The 20,000-nt window shown below is 36.0% G+C and overlaps 3 protein-coding genes across 6 annotated transcripts in view; 2 read left to right on the top strand and 1 right to left on the bottom strand.

Moving 5' to 3' along the window:
* The window catches only part of LOC133656252 (5-hydroxytryptamine receptor 3A-like), a 15,433-nt gene extending 5,641 nt beyond the window's left edge, over positions 1-9,792 (top strand). Inside the window, exons 3-10 of one of the 2 annotated variants that reach the window (XM_062057216.1) lie at positions 391-435; positions 533-642; positions 2,973-3,142; positions 3,213-3,373; positions 4,456-4,666; positions 8,998-9,141; positions 9,216-9,292; positions 9,356-9,792. In XM_062057216.1, coding sequence (XP_061913200.1) covers positions 391-435; positions 533-642; positions 2,973-3,142; positions 3,213-3,373; positions 4,456-4,666; positions 8,998-9,141; positions 9,216-9,292; positions 9,356-9,586 — 1,149 coding nt within the window. In that variant the 3' untranslated portion in view covers positions 9,587-9,792. The remainder of the gene's footprint in view (positions 1-390; positions 436-532; positions 643-2,972; positions 3,143-3,212; positions 3,374-4,455; positions 4,667-8,997; positions 9,142-9,215; positions 9,293-9,355) is intronic. The other variant, XM_062057217.1, reaches the window with a different exon arrangement.
* The window catches only part of nat9 (N-acetyltransferase 9 (GCN5-related, putative)), a 47,376-nt gene that overhangs the window by 5,387 nt on the left and 21,989 nt on the right, over positions 1-20,000 (bottom strand). The window contains exon 7 of one of the 2 annotated variants that reach the window (XM_062057221.1): positions 4,221-4,748. The exons of the other annotated variant lie outside the window; for it this stretch is intronic. The gene's annotated coding sequence lies outside the window, so the exon portion shown is untranslated. Of the gene's footprint in view, positions 1-4,220; positions 4,749-20,000 lie in introns of those variants that run through there. 2 annotated transcript variants of the gene reach the window in all.
* lrrc59 (leucine rich repeat containing 59) overlaps positions 10,978-20,000 on the top strand; it is an 18,708-nt gene continuing 9,685 nt past the window's right edge. Inside the window, exons 1-3 of one of the 2 annotated variants that reach the window (XM_062057220.1) lie at positions 10,978-11,134; positions 11,206-11,315; positions 11,429-11,488. In XM_062057220.1, the coding sequence (XP_061913204.1) occupies positions 11,214-11,315; positions 11,429-11,488 (162 nt within the window). In that variant the 5' untranslated portion in view covers positions 10,978-11,134; positions 11,206-11,213. The remainder of the gene's footprint in view (positions 11,135-11,205; positions 11,316-11,428; positions 11,489-20,000) is intronic. The other variant, XM_062057219.1, reaches the window with a different exon arrangement.

Raw genomic sequence — 20,000 nt, forward strand, 5'->3', positions numbered from 1 at the left:
AGCAAGAATGGGAAAGAATTCCACCTGAGAAGCTTCATAAATGTGTCTCCTCAGTTCCCAAACGTTTACTGAGTGTTGTTAAAAGGAAAGGCCATGTAACACAGTGGTGAACATGCCCCTGTGACAACTTTTTTGCAACGTGTTGCTGCTATTAAATTCTAAGTTCATGATTATTTGCAAGTTTCTCAGTGTGAACATGAAATATGTTGTCTTTGCGATCTATTCAATTGAATATAAGTTGAAAATGATTTGCAAATCATTGTTTTTATTGACCATTTACACAACGTGACAACTTCACTGCTTTTGGGTTTTGTAATTCAGCTCAATGCTTGAATAAAGACACTGATAAATAAATATTACAAACAATGTTTCCCATGTTTTTGTCTCCAGAGAGAGTTGGACCAGACCTTCATTCCTTACGTTTGGATTTTCACGGTCCTTTGAATCCACTTTTTACTCTTAACTCAAACTTTGATGTGCATTTTTAAAAAGAAGGACTTCTGCAGGACTTCTTCTGATGTTTCCTGCACAGAAATGGCAGAACGATCACATCTCCTGGAACCCGCAGGACTTTTGTGGCATCGAGAACATCACCATACCCCATCAGGTCTTGTGGAAGCCAGATCTCAGCATCGAGGAGATGTGAGTCCACCTCCAACCTGCTCTGCTATGTTGTTGTGCGCAATGAAGATGACGTGAAAATGTCATTTTTGTAACTATTTTGTGTCATTATAACATTTTATTTGACAAAAAAACACCTTTGTTTTCCATAAAGGTGCAATTTTGCCATGAAAATGCTATATTTTGTTACAAAGAAAATTGCCACCAAACAACAACAAAATTGCCACTATACAACAAAAAAATTGTCACCAAACAACAACAAAATTGGCACCAAACAACAACAAAATTGGCACCAAACAACAACAAAATTGGCACCAACCAAAAAAATTGCCACCAAACAACAACAAAATTGTCACTATACAACAACAAAAATTGTCACCAAACAACAAAGAAATTGCCACCAAACAACAAAAAATTGCCACCAAACAACAACAAAATTGTAACGGTACAGCAAAAAAATTGTCACCAAACAACAAAAAAATTGTCACCAAACAACAAAGAAATAGCCACCAAACAACAACAAAATAGCCACCAAACAACAACAAAATAGCCACCAAAAGAAATAACCACCAAACAACAACAAAATAGCCACCAAACAACAACAAAATTGCCACCAAACAACAACAAAATTGGCACCAAACAACAAAAAGTTGCCACTGAACAACAAAATTGCCACCAAACAACAACAAAATTGTCACTATACAACAAAAAAATTGCCACCAAACAACAAAGAAATTGCCACCAAACAACTGAAAATTGCCACCAAACAACAACAAAATTGTAACGGTACAGCAAAAAAATTGTCACCAAACAACAAAAAAATTGTCACCAAACAACAACAAAATAGCCACCAAACAACAACAAAATCGCCACCAAAAGAAATAACCACCAAACAACAACAAAATAGCCACCAAACAACAACAAAATAGCCACCAAAAGAAATAACCACCAAACAACAACAAAATTGTCACCAAACAACAACAAAATAGTCACCAAACAACAACAAAATAGCCACCAAACAACAACAAAATTGCCACCAAACAACAACAAAATTGGCACCAAACAACAAAAAGATGCCACTGAACAACAAAATTGCCACCAAACAACAACAAAATTGCCACTATACAACAAAAAAATTGTCACCAAACAACAAAGAAAATGCCACCAAACAACAAAAAATAGCCATCAAATAACAAAGAAATTGCCACCAAACAACAAAATTGCCACTATACAACAACAAAATTGTCACCAAACAACAACAAAATTGTCACCGAACAACAAAATTGCCACCATACAACAACAAAATTGTCACCAAACAACAAAGAAATAGCCACCAAACAACAACAAAATAGCCACCCAACAACAAAAAATTGCCACCAAACAACAAAAATTGCCACCAAACAACAACAAAATTGCCACTATACAACAAAAAAATTCTCACCAAACAACAAAAAAATAGCTTAACCAACGAACAACAAAAAATAGCCACCAAACAACAAAAAAAAGCCATCAAATAACAAAGAAATTGCCACCAAACAACAACAAAAATTGCCACCAAACAACAATAAAAATTGCCACCAAACAACAACAAAAATTGCCACTATACAACAACAAAATTGTCACCAAACAACAACAAAATTGGCACCAATCAAAAAAATTGCCACTAAACAATGAAATTGCCACCAAACAACAAAGAAATAGCCACCAAACAACAACAAAATAGCCACAAACCACAAAAAATTGCCACCATACAACAAAGAAATAGCCACCAAGCAACAAAAATAGCCACCAAACAACAACAAAAATTGCCACCAAACAACAACAAAAATTGTCACTATACAACAAAAAAATTGTCACCAAACAACAAAAAAATTGGCACCAAACAACAACAAAATTGGCACCAATCAAAAAAATTGCCACCAAACAACAAAGAAATAGCCACCAAACAACAACAAAATAGCCACAAACCACAAAAAATTCCCACCATACAACAAAGAAATAGCCACCAAGCAACAAAAATAGCCACCAAACAACAACAAAAATTGCCACCAAACAACAACAAAATAGCCACCAAACAACAAAAAATAGCCACCAAACAACAACAAAAATTGCCACCAAACAACAAAAATTGTCACTATACAACAAAAAAATGGTATTTTAGGCTTTAAAAAAACGATTCTGTTTGTATTTATTATTTCCACAAGGTGACAACTTCACATTTTGTAAATATGTTTTTGTTCTCTGATTAATTTGACTTGATCCAACTTTTTGTAACGTCCCACCCTACAAAATGATATCCTGGAGGCTCCGACATGGGGATGGTGTGCTTTCAAACAACCGTGTGCGTGCAGGGTGGAGAAGGACAAGGCCCCCCCCAGCCCCCACCTCACCATCTCCAGCAGTGGCCAGGTGTGGGTGCAGAACGACCAGGTGCTGCCCAGCACCTGCAGGATGCACATCTACAAGTTCCCCTTCGACATTCAGAGCTGCGACCTCTCCTTCAAGTCCGTGGTCCACTCCGGTGAGCGGGGGGGCGTGGGGGGGGGGGGGGGTGCACACCTTCACCATCCCACCCTCACTTCCTGTCTCAGTCCAGGAGATCCGGCTGCTGCACTCGCTGGGCTCGGCCGAGGCCACCCGGTGGTCCAGGGAGGTAATGCGCACGCAGTACGAGTGGCTCTTCGTGGGCATGAGCGTGGACAACAAGACTCTGACCTTCTTCGGCATTGAACAGGACATGATCATTTATACGGTGAGTCGCGGACACATATCTGTAAATACAACACCCCAAACCGGTGAAGTTGTCCCGTTGTGTAAATGGTAAATAAAAAGAGAATACAATAATTTGCAAATACTTTGCAACTTATATTCAATTGAATAGACTGCAAAGACAACATATTCAATCTTCAAACTGGTCAACTTTGTTATTTTTTGCAAATATTACCTAATTTGGAATTTGATGCCTGCAACGTGTTTCAAAAAAGCTGGCACAAGTGGCAAAAAAGACTGAGAAAGTTGAGGAATGCTCATCGAACACTTATTTGGAACATCCCACCGGTGAACGGGCTAATTGGGAACAGGTGGGTGCCATGATTGGGTATAAAAGCAGCTTCCGTGAAATGCTCAGTCGTTCACAAACGAGGACGGGGCGAGGGTCACCACTTTGTCAACAAATGCCTGAGCAAATTGTGCAAGAATGACATTTATCAACCAGCTATTGCAAGGAATTTAGGTATTTCACCATCTACGCTCCGTGATACCATCAAAAGGTTCAGAGAATCTGGAGAAATCAGTGCACGTAAGCCATGATATTACGGACCTTCGACCCCTCAGGCGGTACTGCATGAAAAAGCCACATCAGTGTGTAAAGGATATCACCACATGGGCTCAGGAACACTTCAGAAAATGTATGTAAAAATAACAGTGGTATGGTTTTTCCATTTACATTAATGCCCTGCAGTAAAACACTGGCAGCTCCGTAGGTAACATTTTTTTCCTTATAGAGTACTTTATTGACGGAATAAAAAAGGTGGACTCATGCAAAGGTAAACCTCTACCATATATGCCATACACTGATGTCAAAAACACGACACTAAAGTCTCAAATTCCAAACGTCTTAGAGGAAGTATGAAGGAAGGCAAGATTATTTTATAAACATCTCCGCCACGCCTCCATGGTTGGAGTTCACATTTTCGGGACTCATGCATAAAAAGAGATACCAATGAGGTAAGACAAGTTGGTGTGGCATGATATGTCCCATTTGAAGGAAGAGAATCATGTTTTGAAGGATTTGGTGCTGCGCTAGAAAAAGTGTGTTTTAAAACTGTGTTCCAGATCACCATGAAGAGGAGACCCGTGCTCTACATCATCAACTTCATGCTCCCCGTCCTCTTCTTCCTGGGTCTGGACATGGCCTCCTTCCTGATCCCCGACACCGGAGGAGAAAAGCTGAGCTTCAAAGTCACGCTGCTGCTGGCCGTCACCGTCATGCAGCTCATTCTCAACGAGATCCTGCCGTCCTCCACCAACAAGATTCCCCTCATAGGTGAAGGAGTCGGGAGGAGGCTTGGCCATCGAGCGTTGCTTCTTCCTTCTTTTTCAGTTCCATTACGAATTTTAACGCCCGACTGGAAGAGATAGCCGTCAAAAAAACACAAAGAAATAGTCGCCACGAACACAAAATAAATAGCTGTGGCACAAAGAAAAAAGAAATAGCCGCTAAATAATGTACAAAAAATAGCCGCCGAACAACAAAGAACAGTTGACAAATTTTTTAAAAAATAGCCACCAAACAACAAAAAATTGCCACCAAACAACAACAAAATTGCCACCAAACAAAAACAAAAATTGCCACCAAACAACAAAAAAATGCCACTAAACAACAACAAAATGGCCACTATACAACAAAAAAATTGCCACCAAACAACAAAAAGATTTACACCAAACAACGAAAAAATTGCCACCAAACAACAAAAAAATTGCCACCAAACAACAAAGAAATAGCCACCAAACAACAACAAAAGTTTTGGCACCAAACAACAACAAAATTGTCACCAAACAACAAAGAAGTAGCCACCAAACAACAAAAAGTAGCTAACAAACAAAAAAGAAATAGCCACCAAACAACAAAAAATAGCCACCAAACAACAACAAAATAGCCACCAAACAACAAAGAAATAGCCACCAAACAACAAAAAAATAGCCACCAAACAACAAAAAACTGCCACCAAACAACAAACAAATAGCCACGAAACAAAGAAATAGCCACCAAACAACAAAAAAATTGCCACCAAACTACAAAGAAATAGCCACCAAACAACAAAAAATTGCCACCAAAAAACAACAAAATTTCCACCAAACAACAAAATTGTCATTGAACAACAAAAAATTGGCACAAAACAACAAAAAAATTGCCACTATACAACAACAAAATTGTCAAAAAAATAAAAAAAAATGGCACCACACAACAAAAACAAAAAATAGCCACCAAATAACAAAAAAATTGCCACTATACAACAGAAAAATAGTCATCAAACAACAAAAAAATTGTCACCAAACAACAACAAAATTGTCACCAAACAACAAAAATATTGCTACCAAACAACAAAGAAATACCACCAAACAACAAAGAAATAGCCACCAAACAACAAAAAGTAGCCACCAAACAACAAAGAAATAGCCACCAAACAACAAAAAGTAGCCACCAAACAACAACAAAATAGCCACCAAACTACAAAGAAATAGCCACCAAACAACAACAAAATTGGCACCAAACAACAACATAATTGCCACCAAACAACAAAGAAATAGCCACCAAACAACAAAATATAGCCCCCAAACAACAAAGAAATTGCCACCAAACAACAAAGAAATAGCCACCAAACAACAAAATATAGCCACCAAACAACAAAGAAATAGCCACCAAACAACAAAAAAATAGCCAGCGAACAACAAAAAGCAGCCACCAAACAACAAAGAAATAGCCACTAAACAACAACAAAAATAGCCACCGAACAACAAAAAGCAGCCACCAAACAACAAAGAAATTGTCACCAAACAACAAAAAAATTGGCACCAAACAACAACAAAATTGGCACCAAACAACAAAAAAATAGCCACCAACAACGGAAAAAATAACCGCTGAACAACAAAGAACAAAATAGCCGCTGACACAGGTAAAATAGCCACTGAACAACAAAGAAGAAATAACTGCCAAACAACAAAGAGGAAATAGCCAAAGCCAAAGAAGAAGATATAGTCGCCGCGCAGCGTAAAAAAAATAGTCGTCACCAAGAAAAAAAGAAATAGCTGCCGACAACAGAAAAAGAATAGCCGATGAACAAAACACAAGAAATAACCTCCCACAACAGAAAAATATCTGCCAAACAAGGAAGAAATAGCTGCCACCAACAAAGAAGAAATGACTGCTAAAAAGAAAAAAGCAATAGCCGTCAACAATGAACTAGACGCCAACAATGAAGAGGAAATAGGCACAAGCACAAAGCAGGCTGTTGTAGTTGGATGCAGAGCTGAAGTCCACAACAAAAGTTGTATCATGCAAAGTGTGCACGCAAACTTTGATGACCACTTTGACACTTTAACAATCCAAACGAGGAAGCGGACTTGTTGTGGTTGAAAGAACATAAAACCCTGGTCAGGAAACTGTAGCAGGAACAGACTTGTTGTCTTGTTTGCATTGATGTTGTCGCCCCCTGCTGTCTCTAGCCATGCATTGATGTTGTCGCCCTCTGCTGTCCCTAGCCATGCATTGATGTTGTCGCCCCCTGCTGTCCCTAGCCATGCATTGATGTTGTCGCCCTCTGCTGTCCCTAGCCATGCATTGATGTTGTCGCCCCCTGTTGTCCCTAGCCATGCATTGATATTGTCGCCCCCTGCTGTCCCTAGCCATGCATTGATGTTGTCGCCCTCTGCTGTCCCTAGCCATGCATTGATGTTGTCGCCCCCTGCTGTCCCTAGCCATGCATTGATATTGTCGCCCCCTGCTGTCCCTAGCCATGCATTGATGTTGTCGCCCTCTGCTGTCCCTAGCCATGCATTGATGTTGTCGCCCCCTGCTGTCCCTAGCCATGCATTGATATTGTCGCCCCCTGCTGTCCCTAGCCATGCATTGATGTTGTCGCCCCCTGCTGTCCCTAGCCATGCATTGATGTTGTCTCCCTCTGCTGTCCCTAGCCATGCATTGATGTTGTCTCCCTCTGCTGTCCCTAGCCATGCATTGATGTTGTCTCCCTCTGCTGTCCCTAGCCATGCATTGATGTTGTCTCCCTCTGCTGTCCCTAGCCATGCATTGATGTTGTCGCCCTCTGCTGTCCCTAGCCATGCATTGATGTTGTCGCCCTCTGCTGTCCCTAGCCATGCATTGATGTTGTCTCCCTCTGCTGTCCCTAGCCATGCATTGATGTTGTCGCCCTCTGCTGTCCCTAGCCATGCATTGATGTTGTCGCCCCCTGCTGTCCCTAGCCATGCATTGATGTTGTCGCCCTCTGCTGTCCCTAGCCATGCATTGATGTTGTCGCCCCCTAGCCATGCATTGATGTTGTCGCCCTCTGCTGTCCCTAGCCATGCATTGATGTTGTCGCCCTCTGCTGTCCCTAGCCGTGCATTGATATTGTCGCCCCCTGCTGTCCCTAACCATGCATTGATATTGTCGCCCTCTGCTGTCCCTAGCCATGCATTGATGTTGTCGCCCTCTGCTGTCCCTAACCATGCATTGATGTTGTCGCCCTCTGCTGTCCCTAGCCATGCATTGATGTTGTCGCCCCCTGTTGTCCCTAGCCATGCATTGATGTTGTCGCCCTCTGCTGTCCCTAGCCATGCATTGATGTTGTCGCCCCCTGCTGTCCCTAGCCATGCATTGATGTTGTCGCCCCCTGCTGTCCCTAGCCATGCATTGATGTTGTCGCCCCCTGCTGTCCCTAGCCATGCATTGATGTTGTCGCCCCCTGCTGTCCCTAGCCATGCATTGATGTTGTCGCCCTCTGCTGTCCCTAGCCATGCATTGATGTTGTCGCCCCCTGCTGTCCCTAGCCATGCATTGATGTTGTCGCCCTCTGCTGTCCCTAGCCATGCATTGATGTTGTCGCCCTCTGCTGTCCCTAGCCATGCATTGATGTTGTCGCCCCCTGCTGTCCCTAGCCATGCATTGATGTTGTCGCCCTCTGCTGTCCCTAGCCATGCATTGATGTTGTCGCCCTCTGCTGTCCCTAGCCATGCATTGATGTTGTCGCCCCCTGCTGTCCCTAGCCATGCATTGATGTTGTCGACCTCTGCTGTCCCTAGCCATGCATTGATGTTGTCGCCCCCTGCTGTCCCTAGCCATGCATTGATGTTGTCGCCCTCTGCTGTCCCTAGCCATGCATTGATGTTGTCGCCCCCTGCTGTCCCTAGCCATGCATTGATGTTGTCTCCCTCTGCTGTCCCTAGCCGTGCATTGATGTTGTCGCCCCCTGCTGGCCCTAACCATGCATTGATGTTGTCGCCCCCTGCTGTCCCTAGCCATGCATTGATGTTGTCGCCCTCTGCTGTCCCTAGCCATGCATTGATGTTGTCGCCCTCTGCTGTCCCTAGCCATGCATTGATGTTGTCGCCCCCTGCTGTCCCTAGCCATGCATTGATGTTGTCTCCCTCTGCTGTCCCTAGCCGTGCATTGATGTTGTCGCCCCCTGCTGGCCCTAACCATGCATTGATGTTGTCGCCCCCTGCTGTCCCTAGCCATGCATTGATGTTGTCGCCCTCTGCTGTCCCTAGCCATGCATTGATGTTGTCGCCCTCTGCTGTCCCTAGCCATGCATTGATGTTGTCGCCCCCTGCTGTCCCTAGCCATGCATTGATGTTGTCTCCCTCTGCTGTCCCTAGCCGTGTACTGCATCGGCATCTTTGCACTGATGCTGCTCAGCCTCCTGGAGACCATCGTGGTCTTGTACCTGATGGACAAGGATGGAGGCAGTGAGGACCAGAGCCTGAGTGAGGACTTTAACCAACAGGCCGACTCTAAAGGAGGTGGGACAACAGTTCCCCCGTGTAGACTAGCTACAAAAACTTGTAAAAAGTGTGGAAACTTGATTTCTTTCCAGGGGGCGATAAGAAATGGACGCGTTGTGTGAGCATCTGCAACGGTCCTGCACGTGGAAACTCACCTGAACTCATGAAGGTCTGCAGAATCTATTGACCCAACGAGGCAAATAATGACAACAATGGCCCAACATCTTTGCAGGACAAGGAGCAGACCGAGTCCGGAAGCGTGGACGTGATCTCGGAGGAGACCAGGGATGTGATGAGGGCGCTAACCGTGCTTCTCAACAACCGGAAAGAACCGAGCAAGCCGAGCTACTGGAGCAAAGTCATCACAAAAATCCACAGAATCTTTTTCGCCTTCTATGTTACTGCTGTGACTTTGTTTCTGGCCGGTATGTATTTTATTTGGCAGAGCAACCAAGATGACTGAGGGTTTCCAAGAGGGACATTTGTGGAAGCATTATATTGCATTGCATTAGCTAAAACAACACACAAGCATTGTATGTTGTCATGGTAACACTATATCTGCCAGGAAAACACTGTCTTGCCATTGAAAACACTACATTTTGCATTCAAAAATAACAAATAAATGCTGCAAGAAGCACTATATTCTGTGATGAAAACAACATATATCACAAATGCAATGTTAAGCCATTCTGTGATGAAAACAACATTTATAACCACAAAACTATTGTATTTTGTCATGATAACACTGTATTTGCCAGGAAAACACTACATTCTGCAATGAAAAATAACAAATCTATACCATGAACACTAAATTTTGCTACGAAAACACTACAATGTCAACAACATCATTATATTTTGTCATGATAACACTACATTTGCCAGGAAAACACTAAGTTTGCATTGAAAAATAACACATTTATACCATAAACACTATATTTGGCTACAAAAACACTACATTCTGCAATGAAAACAACGTATGTTACTACAAAGGCATTGCATTTTGTCAACATTTTATTTGCTAGGTGTTTTTCCATAATTTTATACATACATATATATATATATATATATATATATATATATATATATATATATATATATATATATATATATATATATATATATATATATATATGTATATATATATATATATATATATATATATATATATATATATATATGTATATATGTATATATATATATATATATATATATATATATATATATATATATATATATATATATATATATATATATATATATATATATATATATATATATACATATATATATATACATATATATATATATATATATATATATATATATATATATATATATATATATATATATATATATAAATAATTATATATTATTTATATATATATATATATATATATATATATATATATATATATATATATATATATATATATATATATATATATATATATATATATATATATATATATATATATATATATATATATATACATATATATATATATATACTGTACATATGTTCTGTTAAACCAATTTTGGGGGTTTAAAAATGTGCCCTGAGCAAGTTTCCAATGTGTATTCTTTATTTTACCAGTGCAGCATGAACGTCTTAAAGAAAACTTGTACTGAGCTGTGTAACTTTTCTCTAGCAGTTAAATAAAATATAAAAAAACATTATTATTTAAAAAAAATAATGTGTCATATTTGGTGGAGTCTAATATATTTACTGTCCGTCTCATAAGGATTTTTTTTTTTATATTTCCATCCAATATTTTTTTTACAAATCGCTTGTTGTGGTTTAGCGTGCAGTTCGTCCGCCGGTCCTGCGGGGGGCGCTGCTCCCTCCAACCCCTGCCCGCCACGCTTTAATCAGTGACGTGGATTTTTTTTTTTTTCATTCAGAGTTGCAGCCAAATATCCAACAAGCAGGCTTTTTAACAACAAAATAAAACGTCCAATTCTCTTACATCAACGCCCGAATACGCGCTTTAAGGACGCCAACACGACCCAGGTGAGTGCGTCGTTGAGCGGTTGGAACGTTGACGAAGTGATCTTTCAAGAGTTGTGTTGCCTTTCGCACAGCAGACAAGATGAGTAAAACCGGCAAAGTGTTGAATTTAAAAGACAAAATCAGCGACAAGGAGATGGATTTAAGTCTGTGCAACCTCAGCGAGGTGCCCGTCAAGGAGCTGGTGAGTCACGTCAGCCTGCAAAATGCAGCAATAATGCGAGTATTTAGCAGCATTTAAAGTGCAATACTAGACTCTTTAGTACTTTGTTTATTATCTTCCATTCCTGCCAACAGGCTTCTTTTCCCAAAGCTACTTTTCTGGACTTGTCCTGCAACAACCTGACAACTCTGCCTGTAAGTACAACAAACATTTGATTATCATCTATTAATCATTTACTTGAATTATTCATGTTGTGCAATTTAGCTGCCAATAAAAATTAATCATGCCAATAAAACACTAAAAACGCTACATTCAATGATCAAACCATATATAACTACAATATTTTGCCATGAAGACACTACATTTGCCAGGAAAACACTATTATTTTCATTGAAAACCACATATATTACCACAAAACCATGTTACTTTATACATCATGCCATGAAAACACAATTCAGCATAAAAATGTACCAATTAATGTCACAAACACTATACTTACACCACATCATTTGATGAAAACAACATATATTACTACCAAACCATTGTATTTTGCCACAACACATGTGTCAACAAAGCACAGTCTTGCTATGAAAACACTAAATTTAACATGAATAAAACAACAAATGCCACAAAAACGCTACATTCTTTGATGAAAACAACATATATTACCAGCAAAACCATTGTATTTTGTCATAACACTTTGTCAAGAACTGTATTCCCATGAAAACACTAAATTTAACATGAATAAAACAACAAATGCCACAAAAACGCTACATTCTTTGATGAAAACAACATATATTACCAGCAAAACCATTGTATTTTGTCAAGAACTGTCTTGCCATGAAAACACTAAATTTAACATGAATAACAAACAACAAATGCCACAAAAACGCTACATTCTTTGATGAAAACAACATATATTACCAGCAAAACCATTGTATTTTGTCATAACACTTTGTCAAGAACTGTCTTCCCATGAAAACACTAAATTTAACATGAATAACAAACAATAAATGCCACAAAAACGCTACATTCTTTGATGAAAACAACATATATTACCAGCAAAACCATTGTATTTTGTCATAACACTTTGTCAAGAACTGTCTTGCCATGAAAACACTAAATTTAACATGAATAACAAACAACAAATGCCACAAAAACGCTACATTATTTGATGAAAACAACATATATTACCAGCAAAACCATTGTATTTTGTCATAACACTTTGTCAAGAACTGTCTTCCCATGAAAACACTAAATTTAACATGAATAAAACAACAAATGCCACAAAAACGCTACATTCTTTGATGAAAACAACATATATTACCAGCAAAATCATTGTATTTTGTCATAACACTTTGTCAAGAACTGTATTCCCATGAAAACACTAAATTTAACATGAATAAAACAACAAATGCCACAAAAACGCTACATTCTTTGATGAAAACAACATATATTACCAGCAAAACCATTGTATTTTGTCATAACACTTTGTCAAGAACTGTCTTGCCATGAAAACACTAAATTTAACATGAATAACAAACAACAAATGCCACAAAAACGCTACATTATTTGATGAAAACAACATATATTACCAGCAAAACCATTGTATTTTGTCATAACACTTTGTCAAGAACTGTCTTCCCATGAAAACACTAAATTTAACATGAATAAAACAACAAATGCCACAAAAACGCTACATTCTTTGATGAAAACAACATATATTACCAGCAAAATCATTGTATTTTGTCATAACACTTTGTCAAGAACTGTCTTCCCATGAAAACACTAAATTTAACATGAATAAAACAACAAATGCCACAAAAACGCTACATTCTTTGATGAAAACAACATATATTACCAGCAAAACCATTGTATTTTGTCATAACACTTTGTCAAGAACTGTCTTGCCATGAAAACACTAAATTTAACATGAATAAAACAACAAATGGCACAAAAACGCTACATTCTTTGATGAAAACAACATATATTACCAGCAAAACCATTGTATTTTATCATAACACTTTGTCAAGAACTTTCTTCCCATGAAAACACTAAATTTAACATGAATAACAAACAACAAATGCCACAAAAACGCTACATTCTTTGATGAAAACAACATATATTACCAGCAAAACCATTGTATTTTGTCATAACACTTTGTCAAGAACTGTCTTGCCATGAAAACACTAAATTTAACATGAATAACAAACAATAAATGCCACAAAAACACTACATTCTTTGATGAAAACAACATATATTACCAGCAAAACCATTGTATTTTGTCAAGAACTGTCTTGCCATGAAAACACTAAATTTAACATGAATAACAAACAATAAATGCCACAAAAACACTACATTCTTTGATGAAAACAACATATATTACCAGCAAAACCATTGTATTTTGTCAAGAACTGTCTTGCCATGAAAACACTAAATTTAACATGAATAACAAACAATAAATGCCACAAAAACGCTACATTCTTTGATGAAAACAACATATATTACCAGCAAAACCATTGTATTTTGTCAAGAACTGTCTTGCCATGAAAACACTAAATTTAACATGAATAACAAACAATAAATGCCACAAAAACGCTACATTCTTTGATGAAAACAACATATATTACCAGCAAAACCATTGTATTTTGTCAAAACACTTTGTCAAGAACTGTCTTGCCATGAAAACACTAAATTTAACATGAATAAAACAACAAATGCCACAAAAACGCTACATTCTTTGATGAAAACAACATATATTACCAGCAAAACCATTGTATTTTGTCATAACACTTTGTCAAGAACTGTCTTCCCATGAAAACACTAAATTTAACATGAATAACAAACAACATATGCCACAAAAACGCTACATTCTTTGATGAAAACAACATATATTACCAGCAAAACCATTGTATTTTGTCAAGAACTGTCTTGCCATGAAAACACTAAATTTAACATGAATAACAAACAACAAATGCCACAAAAACGCTACATTCTTTGATGAAAACAACATATATTACCAGCAAAACCATTGTATTTTGTCATAACACTTTGTCAAGAACTGTCTTCCCATGAAAACACTAAATTTAACATGAATAAAACAACAAATGCCACAAAAACGCTACATTCTTTGATGAAAACAACATATATTACCAGCAAAATCATTGTATTTTGTCATAACACTTTGTCAAGAACTGTCTTCCCATGAAAACACTAAATTTAACATGAATAAAACAACAAATGCCACAAAAACGCTACATTCTTTGATGAAAACAACATATATTACCAGCAAAACCATTGTATTTTGTCATAACACTTTGTCAAGAACGGTCTTCCCATGAAAACACTAAATTTAACATGAATAAAACAACAAATGCCACAAAAACGCTACATTCTTTGATGAAAACAACATATATTACCAGCAAAATCATTGTATTTTGTCATAACACTTTGTCAAGAACGGTCTTGCCATGAAAATACTAAATTTAACATGAATAACAAGCAACATATGCCACAAAAACGCTACATTCTTTGATGAAAACAACATATATTACCAGCAAAAACATTGTATTTTGTCATAACACTTTGTCAAGAACTGTCTTGCCATGAAAACACTAAATTTAACATGAATAACAAACAACAAATGCCACAAAAACGCTACATTCTTTGATGAAAACAACATATATTACCAGCAAAACCATTGTATTTTGTCATAACACTTTGTCAAGAACTGTCTTGCCATGAAAACAATAAATTTAACATGAATAACAAACAACAAATGCCACAAAAACGCTACATTCTTTGATGAAAACAACATATATTACCAGCAAAACCGTTGTATTTTGTCATAACACTTTGTCAATAACTGTCTTGCCATGAAAACACTAAATTTAACATGAATAACAAACAACAAATGCCACAAAAATGCTACATTCTTTGATGAAAACAACATATATTACCAGCAAAACCATTGTATTTTGTCATAACACTTTGTCAAGAACTGTATTCCCATGAAAACACTAAATTTAACATGAATAACAAACAATAAATGCCACAAAAACGCTACATTCTTTGATGAAAACAACATATATTACCAGCAAAACCATTGTATTTTGTCATAACACTTTGTCAAGAACTGTCTTGCCATGAAAACACTAAATTTAACATGAATAACAAACAACAAATGCCACAAAAACGCTACATTCTTTGATGAAAACAACATATATTACCAGCAAAACCATTGTATTTTGTCATAACACTTTGTCAAGAACTGTCTTCCCATGAAAACACTAAATTTAACATGAATAAAACAACAAATGCCACAAAAACGCTACATTCTTTGATGAAAACAACATATATTACCAGCAAAATCATTGTATTTTGTCATAACACTTTGTCAAGAACTGTCTTGCCATGAAAACACTAAATTTAACATGAATAAAACAACAAATGGCACAAAAACGCTACATTCTTTGATGAAAACAACATATATTACCAGCAAAACCATTGTATTTTGTCATAACACTTTGTCAAGAACTGTATTCCCATGAAAACACTAAATTTAACATGAATAAAACAACAAATGCCACAAAAACGCTACATTCTTTGATGAAAACAACATATATTACCAGCAAAACCATTGTATTTTATCATAACACTTTGTCAAGAACTTTCTTCCCATGAAAACACTAAATTTAACATGAATGAAACAACAAATGCCACAAAAACGCTACATTCTTTGATGGAAACAACATATATTACCAGCAAAACCATTGTATTTTGTCATAACACTTTGTCAAGAACTGTCTTGCCATGAAAACACTAAATTTAACATGAATAACAAACAACAAATGCCACAAAAACGCTACATTCTTTGATGAAAACAACATATATTACCAGCAAAACCATTGTATTTTGTCATAACACTTTGTCAAGAACTGTCTTGCCATGAAAACACTAAATTTAACATGAATAACAAACAATAAATGCCACAAAAACACTACATTCTTTGATGAAAACAACATATATTACCAGCAAAACCATTGTATTTTGTCAAGAACTGTCTTGCCATGAAAACACTAAATTTAACATGAATAACAAACAATAAATGCCACAAAAACACTACATTCTTTGATGAAAACAACATATATTACCAGCAAAACCGTTGTATTTTGTCATAACACTTTGTCAATAACTGTCTTGCCATGAAAACACTAAATTTAACATGAATAACAAACAACAAATGCCACAAAAACGCTACATTCTTTGATGAAAACAACATATATTACCAGCAAAACCATTGTATTTTGTCATAACACTTTGTCAAGAACTGTATTCCCATGAAAACACTAAATTTAACATGAATAACAAACAATAAATGCCACAAAAACGCTACATTCTTTGATGAAAACAACATATATTACCAGCAAAACCATTGTATTTTGTCATAACACTTTGTCAAGAACTGTCTTGCCATGAAAACACTAAATTTAACATGAATAACAAACAACAAATGCCACAAAAACGCTACATTCTTTGATGAAAACAACATATATTACCAGCAAAACCATTGTATTTTGTCATAACACTTTGTCAAGAACTGTCTTCCCATGAAAACACTAAATTTAACATGAATAAAACAACAAATGCCACAAAAACGCTACATTCTTTGATGAAAACAACATATATTACCAGCAAAATCATTGTATTTTGTCATAACACTTTGTCAAGAACTGTCTTGCCATGAAAACACTAAATTTAACATGAATAAAACAACAAATGGCACAAAAACGCTACATTCTTTGATGAAAACAACATATATTACCAGCAAAACCATTGTATTTTGTCATAACACTTTGTCAAGAACTGTATTCCCATGAAAACACTAAATTTAACATGAATAAAACAACAAATGCCACAAAAACGCTACATTCTTTGATGAAAACAACATATATTACCAGCAAAACCATTGTATTTTATCATAACACTTTGTCAAGAACTTTCTTCCCATGAAAACACTAAATTTAACATGAATGAAACAACAAATGCCACAAAAACGCTACATTCTTTGATGGAAACAACATATATTACCAGCAAAACCATTGTATTTTGTCATAACACTTTGTCAAGAACTGTCTTGCCATGAAAACACTAAATTTAACATGAATAACAAACAACAAATGCCACAAAAACGCTACATTCTTTGATGAAAACAACATATATTACCAGCAAAACCATTGTATTTTGTCATAACACTTTGTCAAGAACTGTCTTGCCATGAAAACACTAAATTTAACATGAATAACAAACAATAAATGCCACAAAAACACTACATTCTTTGATGAAAACAACATATATTACCAGCAAAACCATTGTATTTTGTCAAGAACTGTCTTGCCATGAAAACACTAAATTTAACATGAATAACAAACAATAAATGCCACAAAAACACTACATTCTTTGATGAAAACAACATATATTACCAGCAAAACCATTGTATTTTGTCAAGAACTGTCTTGCCATGAAAACACTAAATTTAACATGAATAACAAACAATAAATGCCACAAAAACGCTACATTCTTTGATGAAAACAACATATATTACCAGCAAAACCATTGTATTTTGTCAAAACACTTTGTCAAGAACTGTCTTGCCATGAAAACACTAAATTTAACATGAATAAAACAACAAATGCCACAAAAACGCTACATTCTTTGATGAAAACAACATATATTACCAGCAAAACCATTGTATTTTGTCAAGAACTGTCTTGCCATGAAAACACTAAATTTAACATGAATAAAACAACAAATGCCACAAAAACGCTACATTCTTTGATGAAAACAACATATATTACCAGCAAAACCATTGTATTTTGTCATAACACTTTGTCAAGAACTGTCTTGCCATGAAAACACTAAATTTAACATGAATAACAAACAACATATGCCACAAAAACGCTACATTCTTTGATGAAAACAACATATATTACCAGCAAAAACATTGTATTTTGTCATAACACTTTGTCAAGAACTGTCTTCCCATGAAAACACTAAATTTAACATGAATAAAACAACAAATGCCACAAAAACGCTACATTCTTTGATGAAAACAACATATATTACCAGCAAAATCATTGTATTTTGTCATAACACTTTGTCAAGAACTGTCTTGCCATGAAAACACTAAATTTAACATGAATAAAACAACAAATGCCACAAAAACGCTACATTCTTTGATGAAAACAAAATATATTACCACAAAACCATTGTATTTTGTCATAACACTTTGTCAAGAACTGTCTTGCCATGAAAACACTAAATTTAACATGAACCACAAACAATAAACAACAATATTTATCCACAAAAATGCTACATTCTTTGATGAAAACAAAATATATTAGCACGAAACCATTGTATTTTGTCATAACACTTTGTCAAAAACGGTCTTGCCATGAAAACACTAAATTTAACATGAATAAAAAAACAACAAATGCAGCAAAAACGCTACATTCTTTGATGAAAACAACATAAATTACCACAAAACCATTTTACTTTATACATGCAATTAACCATAAAAAATCACCAATTAATGTCACAAACACTATTTAGCCACAAAAACGCTACATTCTTTGATGAAAACAACACATATCACCACAAAATCATTATATTTTGTCATTACACTTTGTCAACAAATCACTGTCTTGCCATGAAAACACTAAATTTAACAAATACCAATAAATACCACAACAACTACATTCAGCCACAAAAACGCTACATTCTTTGATGAAAAAGCCACATATTACCAGCAACACCATTGTATTTTGTCATAAAACTTTGTCAAGAAAGAACTGTCTTGCCATGAAAACACTAAATTTAACACGAACAAACAATAAACAACAAACAGTATTTTTAGCCACAAAAATGCTACATTCTTTGATGAAAAAGCCACATATTACCAGCAAAACCATTGTATTTTGTCATAACACTTTGTCAAGAAAGAACTGTCTTGCCATGAAAACACTAAATTTAACACGAACAACCCAACAATAAACAACAAACACTATATTTAGCCACAAAAACGCAACATTCTTTGATGGAAACAACATATATTACCAGCAAAACCATTGTATTTTGTCATAACACTTTGTCAAGAACTGTCTTGCCATGAAAACACTAAATTTAACATGAATAACAAACAACAAATGCCACAAAAACGCTACATTCTTTGATGAAAACAACATATATTACCAGCAAAACCATTGTATTTTGTCATAACACTTTGTCAAGAACTGTCTTGCCATGAAAACACTAAATTTAACATGAATAACAAACAATAAATGCCACAAAAACACTACATTCTTTGATGAAAACAACATATATTACCAGCAAAACCATTGTATTTTGTCAAGAACTGTCTTGCCATGAAAACACTAAATTTAACATGAATAACAAACAATAAATGCCACAAAAACGCTACATTCTTTGATGAAAACAACATATATTACCAGCAAAACCATTGTATTTTGTCAAAACACTTTGTCAAGAACTGTCTTGCCATGAAAACACTAAATTTAACATGAATAACAAACAACAAATGCCACAAAAACGCTACATTCTTTGATGAAAACAACATATATTACCAGCAAAACCATTGTATTTTGTCATAACACTTTGTCAAGAACTGTCTTGCCATGAAAACACTAA

Source organism: Entelurus aequoreus, linkage group LG08 (assembly GCF_033978785.1).
Source record: "Entelurus aequoreus isolate RoL-2023_Sb linkage group LG08, RoL_Eaeq_v1.1, whole genome shotgun sequence".
Taxonomy (NCBI): Eukaryota; Metazoa; Chordata; class Actinopteri; order Syngnathiformes; family Syngnathidae; genus Entelurus; species Entelurus aequoreus.